General features: G+C 46.0%; 1 protein-coding gene across 1 annotated transcript in view; it reads left to right on the top strand.

Moving 5' to 3' along the window:
- RBBP7 (RB binding protein 7, chromatin remodeling factor) overlaps nucleotides 1-12,853 on the top strand; it is a 562,467-nt gene that overhangs the window by 111,520 nt on the left and 438,094 nt on the right. The window contains exon 4 of the mRNA XM_069636807.1: nucleotides 3,499-3,672. Within this exon, the coding sequence (XP_069492908.1) occupies nucleotides 3,499-3,672 (174 nt within the window). The remainder of the gene's footprint in view (nucleotides 1-3,498; nucleotides 3,673-12,853) is intronic.

Below are 12,853 nucleotides of genomic sequence, written 5' to 3'. Positions count from 1 at the left end.
TTCCCGTGTTCTGTCTAGTATGCTAATATTCTAATTCCTAGTTCTTGATGTCCCATCCTACCAGTCTTCATTGATCGTCTGTTCTAATTCCAAAACCTATCCTTCGTCCCCTCTTACCCCTGTCTAACACCCCCTCTTCGTTCTCGAGTCCCTTCCTCCTCCCCCTTTTAGTTTTCTTCCGTTCCCGCTGCCCCTTGCTTCCACATCTATTCCACAAGTTGCCAGGTCGCCCACCCCCACCTCCTCCCACACCAGTTCTTGCCATCATCTACCCAGCAAGTTACTTACCCAACCGCCTAATTCCACCAGCCCTGCCAACCTTGACCCCACCTCCTAGAGCCCTTTCAGTCCCCCACTTTTCCTTTTCCCCTAGGTACTTCCCCTTGTCCATTTACTTTCCTTATCCACTCCTTGGTTACCCCACCCTCCTTATCCATTCCCCCACTTCTTTCTTTACCCGAACCTTACTGTAACGCCTTCTTGCCCCCCCATGACTCCCCTTCCCCTTTTCCCCAGTTGCCACCCCCCCCTGCATTTGGGGTTGGAAGGACTTCCAAGCCCCCTACCCCTGGGCCTCCCCGGAGTCTAGTACTCATGGGCGCCATTATTTCTAAGGTATTGGTTGCGCAGTACCCTATGGGATCTGTCGGTGCTTTACTAGTGGATCACAATGTAACACCGCTGGGCGCTCTGCAACAGAAAGACACTAAACATCTGCAGTGGGATGGGTTAGTGGGATTTCCACTATTCTGTGAGGGGGAGCAGGACCAAAAGGGTGCACCAGGAGGGTCAAAGGCTTTATATAGCAAGCCCCCCTGCACTCCCTCGTTGCCCCCTTGTGACGTGCTTCCTTTTGCCACCCCCTCCTCCTGCAAATTGGAGCCTGTTGGCCCTTGTTTGCTTTCCTTGGTTGGCTGGGTTTAAGGGCGTCGCCCGCCATTTGCCACCTGTAGGTCGGCACGTTCGCCCACCATAGCAGGGACATCCCACAACTTGCCTCCCCGGAAGCAGGCACCCTTGCCACATTATTACCTCCTAACCCCCACCCATCCAAGACCTCCAGGAGGTTCCCTGGAATAAAGAGGCAAGACCAGTTTTCAAGGTGCAAGTCACAATGCCGCAGCAAGCTTTATTGTATAAAGCCAGGAGTTAACTTACAGGTGGTCCGTTTGTACACCACACCGCAGGATTGTTCGACCTTCGACCCAGCGTAGGTCCCTCTAACATTGCATCCTCATGGAAAACCTTTGCAGTCCTGTCTGACAGAAATGATAGACCACAGTTGACTGCTTCCTTGGAGAAAGAAGCCCTCTGTCTTCTGGCTAATATGGAATGTTCAATCAGGTCAAACGCGACTGTCCGATCAAGGAACATTAACAGAGCTGTCTTTCCACTTTCCATGAATTGAAGAATGTTAGATTTAAGGTCATGCAGGGTGGACTGTGTACAGGCACTCTGGAAGCCTGACTGCTATTGGCCTCATAGGTCTTCTGTGCTCAGGAGGTCCTGGCTCTCTCTGTGCTATTTTATCCAGTACCTTCAAAAGGAAGGGGAGTTGATAATTGGGCGGTAGTTGTCAGCTATACTTGGATCAAGTGTGGGCTTCTTCAAGAGAGGGGTGATCCATGCTTGCTTAATGTCTCGAGGTACTGACATATCATTAAATGAAGCATTAACACATTTAGTGATCAGAGGGGCAAGCAGCTGGGCACAAGCGTTCACTACTTTAGCCGGACAAATGTCACATACTAGTGGTGGTTTTTAACTTAGTATACCCAGGATCTCCTCTTCAGTCACTTCTACAAAGGAAAAAGGATTGATCCTGGGTGGCTGGTGTTGAACATTAGCAGGAGCAGATGGAGCCACTTGGATAACCTTAGTCTCAATGTCCTTTTTAATCATTTGGATCTTGCTGACCATGGCCTTTTCAATTGGGGGACACTGAGTTTTTTTCTACAGATTGTTTGGGCACAGATCCTTCTTTTAAGATCCTAAAAAGTTCCCATGCGATCTTGATTCTATTTTCATAGGAACCTTTTTTGCAGCATTGATAACATCTTTGTGCTCTTTTACAGCACTGGAATACTCAGTTTTGTCAGTGGCATATAGTGTGTTCTGCAATTTCCAGTGCCTTTTTTGTTTATGGATTTTCAAATTTTGTATAACAAAATTTTGAGGGAGTAGAATTTTGTGGTCTTAGTTTTTGAGGAGCAGGACAATCGACGGCTTCAGTCATCCTTTTATTGTATACTGCTGACAGACTTCCGATTTATACTGGGCAAGATTGGCTAAATAGGGAGCAAAAAGTGGAGCTAGTGACGCTGGAGTGAGTTTGCATAAATTACAACACAAGATTTTCCTGAGGTGGTTTGATTTCCTTAAAGGTCGAATTTGTGATGGTTCAATTTTTTCAAAACTCCATGGACAGGGTTTCACCCCAATACTGTGTATCACTACTCAGTCAAGGATTCTACCCCCACAGTGGGTAGGTTGTGATACACATTGAATAAAATCCAGATTTTCCAAAGCACTCGGTCGCTTTTGCCAAGGAATCTGAGGGGGCCATGAAACTCCATGTTGAAATATCCTATGATTACTTTGGACTTAGGTTTGAGGGTGGAGATCAATTCACTTAGGTCAGCTACAAAATCCGGCATAGAGGTTATGCAATGTAAGACTTAAAGATTTAGTGTGACCTAGGAGTCTCGTCTCAGCAGATGCATCTTCTGTGGTAGTGTCCAGCATTCAGTGAGAATGTCCTAGTGTGCCGACATGTGCTCTTCCTTTAATCATCTAGTATGTCTAAATCAAGGTTTTGTTAGAATTAATTTCCCTCTGTGCACCGCCCCACCCACAACTTGTTCTTGTGTGACCTTCATCTTGCTTTCTTGAGTGCATAAATTATGAATTGGTCCGTGGCAATTAGGTGAGCCGCTTAGACATCTTTTGTCAACTGCAGCTCTATAGTAATGTACCCATTTTGCTCAATATCCCCATCTATTGTAATTTGTTTGCATGTAAGCTGGTGGCCTGTGCAAGTTTAAGTGGTTCGGGTTTCCCTTCTAAGGGAGTCTAGGAATTTGATTTAATCATAGCTCATTTGCATAATATACTCAATGTTTCATGGCTATTGATGCTATCTTATTTGGACAAACGGGTCAAAATTTGCTTTACTTAAAATTTTGCATATTTTTTTAAAACCCTTCTATGTTCATTGGGCATGACTGTTCCAAAATGCATTTATGTACCATGTTTTGCTTGAAGAGCTGCCGCAGTCACCACTATTGATTGCATGGGCTGAGACATTCTGGTGGCCATGATGGTTGCATGGCGACGAGTATTTACAAAGCTGCTGTTCTCTTGCATTTTATTGAGGTTTGCTTCAAACTAAGGTGACAGGACTTTGAGGTTGCGTGGAGGGTTGGATTTCTAAAAGCAAAGAATTCCTAAATGTGTTGACATTTTTTTTATAAATGTATCTTTTTATACACTAATTAGAGTTTGGAGGATTTGGTTCTGTAACTGGAAAAATTGAGACTGAGATCAAGATCAACCATGAAGGTGAAGTGAATCGGGCCCGCTACATGCCCCAAAATCCCTGTATTATTGCTACAAAGACTCCCTCCTCGGATGTATTGGTTTTCGATTACACCAAACACCCATCAAAGCCAGGTAAGTTGTATAAATCCTTTACCTTCAGCCTTAAGTCTCAGCTTTTATCATGACCTAATGTAAATCAGAAAGTTTGATTTACATTTATTTGAAAATCTTGGTAAATATTGTGTAATGTTTTCGTTTTTCATGATGCTGCTTTCATGGTATTTTCTCTTCCCTGAGGACATTATATTGCTAATGTTGTTGTTCAGTGCTCATCCATTGTTACTTCTCCCAGTTGCCTCCCGATGGACATCTCTAGGAATTAAGCAGGTGGTTTTACCTTCTTAATGGCGTACCGCACCTCTGGCAGTTGTGGTGGTTGCCGGTGTTGGCAATGTAGCTCTGGGTGTAGCTATGTGAGACTTCCCTACACCCATAATTATGTTGCGACATGCAGATTTACCGACTCAATTCTGCTGATTACGCTCATGCAAGGATTTTTTTACACTGGGCAGAAGTACTTTTACTTTGAATGAAAGACGTTCACTTAACGATTCAGCAATGTTTATTTAAAATTAGTGAACCAAATAAAGGCTCTCCTGCTTAACATGTAGTTATTCTAGTAATAACAGCATCAAAGGAGAAAAGCATGCAAACATTCGTATTACGAGCAAGCAGGAAAACCATGACGATTTGTTTGCGCATAATGCATTGACTTGTAAAATAAGCATTGCAAACAAATCTGTGAAACGGACTGGTTGTGCTCTATGTCCATGGTGAGGCCTAACAAGACAACATGGCTGTTGGCCTTCAAACCATAAACTCGTGAACCTGTTTTTGGTTCATATCAAGGCCTCTAGTTTAAACATTTTTGAACCATTCTACCTGGTCAGGTTCAGCTTGTCGAAGTCCTGTTTACAGGACTATGAAAAACAGTCTTTTAGGCTTTGTTTTTTTTAAAAAACAATGTTCGAAGGGATTGTGTCCTCCGACGTATTCCTCATCTTAGATATCTCCTTCCAGCTCTGCTGGCCTCGGAAATTTTTTCTCTAGAGGGCGCTGCCCGTCGATGTCCCTCGACAGCCGCCTTATCGACGTCATCCTGCCTATAAAGGCCGCGCGCAGCGTCCGTTGCTCAGTTCCGTTTTTCCGTTCAGTGCCTCGGAATACCGTTGCTCAGTTCTTGTCAGATTGATGCTATTTACCTCGAGTTATTCGATCCGTACTCGATGGCTTCCTCGTCGGAACCGACAACTCCTCCATCCGGCTTCAAAAAATGCCGAGATTGTGGAAAAAAGATGTCACTGACTGACCCTCAGAGTTTGTCTGTGGTGTTTGGGAGCTGAACACCATTGTTCGGAGTGAGAGGACTGTATGTCCATGACAGCTAAGGCCCTGAAGGAGCGTAGGGGGAAGCTGGAGAAAGGTAAGACTTTTAAAGCTGCTTCTTCGTCGACGAAGTCGAGCCTCGTCACCATTCGCGCTCCAGGTCTCGGAGTGGGTCCCATCACTCCTGGAGATCGAAGCACTCGAAGAGGAGACGTCGAAGATCCCCTTCTCCGTCTTCCTCTGTTTCGCCAAAAAGAATCCCTTGCCCCATGAAACATAGTTCCCAGGCTGAATGGGAGGAATTCCGCAAAAATATGATGAGCGTCTTCGAGAAAGCGGCCTCGACCCCCTCGAAGACTGCCGAGAGCGATGCTCTGGTCGAAAGACCCGAAGGTCAAAAACGCCGCGAGTCGCAGTACCCGGCGAAGGAAACCTCTCGAGCGCGTCTCGAACCCTCGAGTAGGACTATGACCTCCAAACCTTCCTCGAAGGTTCCGTCGACGCCATCGACCAGGGTTCAGTCGACGCCGAGGTCGGTGTCTTCGACGCCGTTGTCGAAGGGACCTTCGACACACGGGTCTGTCGACTCGACGCCAGCTTCGACACCGGCGTCGACGCCAAGAAAAGTCACGGTCACGACACACCCAGTGACTATATCCCCAGGTCCTCAATGACGATGGCTTCGAGATTGTCGAGTAGAATCCCAATTCTGTCGAGGTCATCGAGGCCTCCGCCTTTGTTTTCGACGCCACGCTCGAAGCCTTCGGCGTCGACGACATCGACATTTTCAAGGCCGATAATGACAAGTTCGGCACCCTCTGCCTTGGAAATGGGATTTACTCCCTTTATGAGTTCAGAACAATTGAGAACTATGTCCTCAATTTTGGAAGAGGGTGAATTGTCTGAATAGGAAGACACATTTGAGTTGCAGGGACCTGTAACCCCAATTAGAGAGGAATTTTCCTCTGAAGAATGCAGGTTAAAGGATCTTCATGATTCCTTACATGAGGCAAGTGGGTTAGACACTTCCCCTGAGGTGGAGTTTGCTAGGCCAGACCCGGGGGAGCATGCTGAAACCCCCTATAGAGCCTTAATGGCCAGGATCAGAGTTTATGGGGTGGTCTGCACCTTCACAATCTTTCCAACAAGATGACCTCACGGATATTCTTGATAAAGGCCCACAGGAGGATCCTGTGGTGCCTTTCCATAAAGCTCTTCAGAGGAAGATTATGACAAACTGGGAAACCCCAGATGTCGTCCCGGCAGTAAATAAAAGACTTTCTACAAAATACAGGGTATCGTCTACAGACCCGGAGTTTTTGTCAAAACACCCATCCCTAGAAAGTCTGGTGGTACAGGCAGCATCTTCTACCAATGTCAAGACTGCTTATCCTACCGTCCCACAGGACAGGGATGATAAAAAATATGATGCTATGGCAAAGAAAGTTTTTTTCGGCATGTAGCATAGCATTAAAATCTGTGAATGCTACTTGCACCCTTGCTAGATTCAGCCATACACTTTGGGAGTGTGCTTCTACAGCGGCTGACTTCATCCCGGAGGGAGAAGAAAGGGAGGCGTTCCTGAATATCGTACAGGACGGTAAAGACGCTATGTGCGAATCCCTCCAGACGGGCATTGATTCGGCTGACAGTATCAGCAGAGCAATGGCGGCAAGTACAACAACCAGGAGATTTGCTTGGTTGAGAGTCTGGTTTTGCCCCAGATGTGCAAGCCAGGCTCTTGAACATGCCATTCGATGGCTCTTCTTTGTTTGGGAAAAAGGCGGATGACAGTTTAGAAAAACTGCAAACTTCAAAAGCAGCAGCAAAATCCCTAGGCGCTGCAATCCGTCAGACACCTTTTCGTCCCACAGGAACCTCTGCGAGAGGCAAGTCCTTTCACTCCTACTCCGCATTCGGAAGAGGTAGAGGACGACCGGCTCAAAGGGGACAAAGAAGAACTAACCGAGGTGGACGGGGCCGCAGCAACAGCAGGTGCCTCTTTACCATCGTCATCTGCATCAGCCGCCCCAAAACCACTCTGAGGACTTCCCTCACAGGACAACTGTAGGAGGCAGGTTGACTCAACATCTGGCAGAATGGCGGGCTATCACGTCAGATGCTTGGGCATTGGAAACAGTTGCCCAAGGTTACTGCCTGCCTCTCCTACGCATACCTCAGAGTCATCCACCGGGGATCAGCTCTCAAAGCACCAGATCCGCTCCTCTTGCAGGAAATTTTGGACCTGCTAGAGAAAGGTGCCATAGAACCGGTACCTGTAGCGGAGAGGAACAAGGGCTGGTACTCCCCTTACTTTCTCATTCCAAAGAAAGACGGAGGACTGAGACCCATCTTGGACTTGCGAGAATTGAACAAATTCCTCAGAAAAGACAAATTCAAGATGGTCACTCTTTCTCAGATCCTCCAGGCCCTTCAGTTCCAGGACTGGTTGGTATCTCTGGACCTTCAGGATGCTTATTTCCATGTGCCTATCCATCTCAAACACAGGAAATACCTGAGGTTCGCAATTGGCAACTCACTATCAATTTCGAGTGCTGCTATTTGGGCTGACCTCCGCCCCGAGGGTCTTCACCAAGTTAATGTCGGTAGTGGCGGCAAGTCTAAGGAGGGAAGGGATTCATGTCTACCCCTACCTGGACGATTGGTTGATCAGGGCTGTCTCTTCGGAACAAGCTCAGATCCAACTAAATCACGTGTGCCACTCCTTTCACAGACTGGGCTTCTCCCTCAATTTAAAGAAGTCACAAATGATACCATTGCAGAGACTCCAGTTTATAGGAGCGATCCTGGACACTTCCCTGGGAAAAGCCTCGCCACCAGAGGTGAGGGCTCAAGATATTCTACAGATGGTTACCAAGTTTCAAAATGCCCAACGTCTCCCAGCCTTCGACTTTTTGAGGTTGCTAGGCCTCATGGCATCCTGCATTTTCCTAGTGCCAGAGGCTCGCCTGAATGAGATCCCTCCAGTGGGCACTGAGGACTCAGTGGTCACAATTCTCAGGGAGAATGACAGATCTTCTTCAGGTTCCCGACAGGGTGGCTCGAGACCTTCAGTGGTGGGCCTGTCAGGAGAACATTCTGAAAGGAGAACATTTTTGGCAACCCTGGCCGGAGATAACAGTAGTCACGGATGCCTCACTCACGGGGTGGGAAGCCCACGCCAACGACTTGACCATCAGCGGTCGTTGGTCTCCATCGGAGTCCAGACTACATATCAACCTGTTAGAGCTGAGAGCCATCAGACTTGCGCTGAAGGCGTTCCTGCCAGCTGTACAAGGGAAAGACGTCCTGATAATGACTGACAACACAGTAGCCATGCATTACCTCAACAAAAGAGGAGGCGTAGGATCACTACCCCTGTGCAGAGAGGCGATGCAGCTCTGGTTTTGGGCAATCGAAGAAGGAATCTCTATCGGCAGTTCACCTAGCCGGAGAGAAGAACTTGACAGCGGACGCTCTGAGCAGGCAGAGCACAGTGTCCCACGAGTGGGAACTAGCTCATGAAGTCCTTCAAGAGATCTTCGCCCTTTGGGGAACCCCTCAGGTGGATCTGTTCGCCACCACCGTCAACAGGAAATGCGATCTGTTCTGCTCAAGGGAATTTCCCCCGAGAGGAGCTCTGGGAGACGCGTTCATAGTGGACTGGGAGTTTCCGCTTCTGTACACGTTCCCACCGGTCCCTGTCAATCCTCAAATGATCAGGAGGTTGAGAAGATTCCGGAGAACCATGATCCTAATTGCCCCAGATTGGGCCAGGAGAACGTGGTACCCGGACCTTCTAGACTTGTCCATCTGCCCTCCAATTCGACTTCCACTCAGAGAACCTACTTCCACAGAAGGGAGGTCAGGTTCTCCATCCAGACATCAAAACCCTCAACCTTCACGCTTGGCTTCTGAAAGGTTGAGGTACAAGGATTGGGACCTCCCTGATGATGTTATGGAGGTGTTGCTTTCGGCAAGGAGGCCAGCAACAAAGTCTTTATACCGCTGCCGTTGGAACAGATTTTGCAGCTGGTGTAGAGAACAGAATATCGACCCTTTTTCATGTGGTACACCAATGGTTTTGTCCTTCCTTCTACATTTGGCGAATTCAGGCCTTCAAGTTGGCACCATTAAGGGCTATCTCGCAGCGCTATCCATCTTTAAGCGCACTGCGGAAGAACCATCCTATTTCAAATTACCCTTGGTAATACAGTTTCTAAAGGGGCTAACCAATGTTTATCCCCCAAGACCATTCCAAGTTCCCCTATGGGATTTAAACTTAGTACTAACTTTCCTGATGGGCACACCTTTCGAACCACTCCATTCTTGTTCGTTAAGATTCCTTACCCTTAAAACTGTTTTATTAATAGCACTTACATCTGCTAGAAGGGTGAGCAAATTACAAGCTCTTTCTTGTAAACCCCCTCACGCAATATTTCACAAAGACAAAGTTGTCCTGCAAGTGAAGCCTAATTTCCTCCCAAAGGTGGTTTCTGAATTCCATATCACTCAGAAGATTACCCTAAAATCTTTCTATCCTCCTCCTTACCCGGGGAAAGAGGAAGAGAGGTTACACAGGCTAGACCTAGAAGGGCTTTAAGTTTTTACATCAGTAGACTAGCCAGGATAAGAGAGGCAGACCAGCTTTTTGTAGGTTACGCAGGTCACAAGCTGGGGTTACCAATAACTAAGCAGACCATTTCCGGATGGATCATTCTAGCCATTCTGGAATGTTATAAACTGGCAGGGAAAGAGCCCCCTCAAAACCTTAGGGCTTATTCGACCAGAGGTATTGCAGTTTCATCGGCCCTCAAAAGAGGCGTGCCGGTTAAAGACATCTGTGCGGCCGCTACATGGTCGTCTGTCCATACCTTTACACGTTTTTACAATTTGGATTCCTCTTCCAGTCAAGAGACTAGGTTTGGAAGGGCTGTACTGCATTCTATTCATCAATAGAAGACAGCGTGAAGTCAGTACTCCCTCCTCCAATAATAGAATACTGCTATGGGAGCCTATCTAAGATGAGGAATACGTCGGAGGACACAATCCCTTCGAAGAACAAGTTACTTCGTACCTTGTAACGTTCTTTGGACGGGATGTTCCTCCGACGTATTCCTCATCGACCCTCCCATCCATCCCCGCAGTTCTACTTCCATTGTTGTTGCAGATTACGCTCCTTCAAGGTGATTAGTCTAGTCCAGAAAGTATTATTGTGGGCTACAAAACGGAACTGAGCAACGGACGCTGCGCGCGGCCTTTATAGGCAGGATGACGGCGGCTGTCGAGGGACATCGACGCGCAGCGCCCTCTAGAGAAAAATTTTCCGAGGCCAGCAGAGCTGGAAGGAGATATCTAAGATGAGGAATACGTCGGAGGAACATCCCGTCGAACGTTACAAGGTAAGAAGTAACTTGTTCTTCTGTTTATACAGATTCTACATGTGGAAATTGATGCAGAATGAATGCGCTGCTGGTAGTCCGTTTCGTATTTTCCTCTTTATCGTTTGCTGCTTTTGACTATGCATACCGGAAATCATTTTAATTTACCTCCTGCAGGGCTTGTTCGTGCTGGTTTGGATGTTTCACCTCAGTGCTTTGGCAGCCAGCCCCCCCTTTTATTTTTAATTTTTTTACATCAGTTATCAAATGTAAAGAAATTAGAGAGAATTTTTTCCTTCGTCTTGATCTCAGGGTTGCTTTTCAGGGTAGGGTCTCATGTTGCCATTCTACAGGCGTCTTGGTTTCCAGCTTGCCTACAAGGGAATATATAAAAAGGGGAACCGTCGCTACTTTTTCTGAGTGCATCTAGTTATGGCATCTAAGATGAACGTATGTTCTACCCAGATGTTCTTACCCATGTGGGGTTATCCAGACCTGATTATTTTTGTTTGTCCCGCTCTTCAAAATGTGTCTCCTTGGTGTCATTTCCCTGTGAATTAGGGCTTTAGTTTCTCAAATTAACTAGAATTGTCTAGTAAATATACTTTATACAAAGGTTTTTTAATGCGAACTGTTTTTCAGCTGTATTAGCTCAATGTCCCACCTGTTATGGTCCGATTGGTGGGTGTGGGTAATGGGAGATATTTATTTCCACTTCAACAGCGTTCTTTAGTCTGTTAAATAGCTCAGGAAATACGGATATAGGATTATTTCCAGCTCTGAGATTTACCCCAAACCCACAGTGCTTAAGTGTTGCGCCTGAGCTCAATGCTTCCATTTACTCCATTTATATATTTTGTCCCTATTTAGGGAATTCTGTAAACTGCTGCTTTTCAAACCTCCTGGGATTGATCTGTATTTATTCCAATTTCGGAAGTTTATCACTATATTGCTGGCTGTTCCTCAAACCCCCGTATTCCAAACCTCCTGGGGTTGGCCTCTACTCATTCATGTCTATTCTGTTGTACACAACAGTACTATGTTCTAGAGGCTCCATGTGTCTGTTTCTATATTCGTCCCAATTTCGGGAATTTACCCGTGTCTAGTGGTTCTCCACATTCCCACCTCATGTGAATAGTATAAAAGGGGCAGGGGGGGCGAAGCGTGCTCCCGTTGTCATTTTCAAAAGCCGTGTCATGTCTTAGTATTGTCTAGTCTATTATCTCCATGTGCTGTCTGGAACTCTGTTCTATCACATTTCGCGGGTCGTCTTACCTTGCTCGATCCGCCCGTGTTAGTCTCTCCCTTCTCTCCGCGGCTCAGTGGTGCGGTCATCTTGGGAGTGAAACGTACGTGTTTTTGTAGTCGTGACCTTTATCTCTAACCATCTTCTAGTCCTCTTTTTTTTTATGACCCTAATCCTTCCATGTTATATTAGATTAAAAAGTCTACCATTATTCGAAATGCAACTTTCAATTACTATATTAGTTCACTCTCCCATCTATACTGTTCTCTAAACAGACTGGTTCTGGCACGTTATAATCTTTTTCCCTGCTCTTATCTCGCAAGGCATTGTGGGTGTTATAGTTCAAGGCAAGTGCATACAGTCTTTGTTTTCATATTTTGTAACCCTTGCTTCTTTAGGGGTACCATTTGTATCTGTGTGGCCTGTATAGCTTATAAAGGCCTATTTCTGCTATGTCTGTATTTCTATTTTTCTTATCTTTCATAGTGTTGTAGGAATCCTAGAGTTAGACAGATCAACAGGTTCTGCCTCCAATTCAACTGTAGCCAGTGTGATCTATACGTCACTCTGAGGTATTATTTTCCACCCGAAATTTAAAGGTGATAAAGTTTTTCACTTATACTGGCATGTGAATTAATATAACCCAAGGGGATACAAATAAAAGATGGTGGTTAATTTGCTCTTGTCTACTAGGAGCCTTCCCCCAATAATATTACTGCTCATATTACTGTGATTTTATCGCAGGACAATATAGTGTCATTCATCACATTTTAAACCCATTTCTCGAATTCATCTTCAGCCAGCTTATATTGTTGTCTCATAGTCCCCATTCCATCTTTTACTAGAGGGTAACCACTTATAGTGTGGCCAAAGTAGCTCTTCTTTGAGCCCCTCCATAGGGCTTTTTAGCTGAAGGATCCAAAGCTTTTCTCTTTTGGAGCATTGCCCGTATATTTCCTCTTCTTTTTGGAACTTGTACTTTCCAGAATAGTCCATGCTATATTGTTTTCTGAAAGTTGTTTCTGCGTGTAGTGCTCAGGAGCAGTCATTCGCTTCGGATCTATGCTCACAAATGCTGTTTTACCGCCCCGGTTGTCATCCCGATGTAGTTCTTCCCACAGGGACTTCTTATAAGATATACAACATTTTAGGTATTGCAATTTGTAAGGGATCTTTCTTCACATGGTGTTGACCAGCCTAGATTTATTGTGGTAGTACGCTTGGTAAAAAGACTAACATAATCCACATGTGGTGTGTACAGTAATTTTTGGAAGACCCCATAATCTCCTTTGGTTCTTTC

The sequence above is a fragment of the Ambystoma mexicanum genome, chromosome 7p, assembly GCF_040938575.1.
Source record: "Ambystoma mexicanum isolate Mex_15411 chromosome 7p, UKY_AmexF1_1, whole genome shotgun sequence".
Lineage (NCBI taxonomy): Eukaryota > Metazoa > Chordata > Amphibia > Caudata > Ambystomatidae > Ambystoma > Ambystoma mexicanum.
This window is presented reverse-complemented; position numbering and strand designations above follow the sequence as displayed.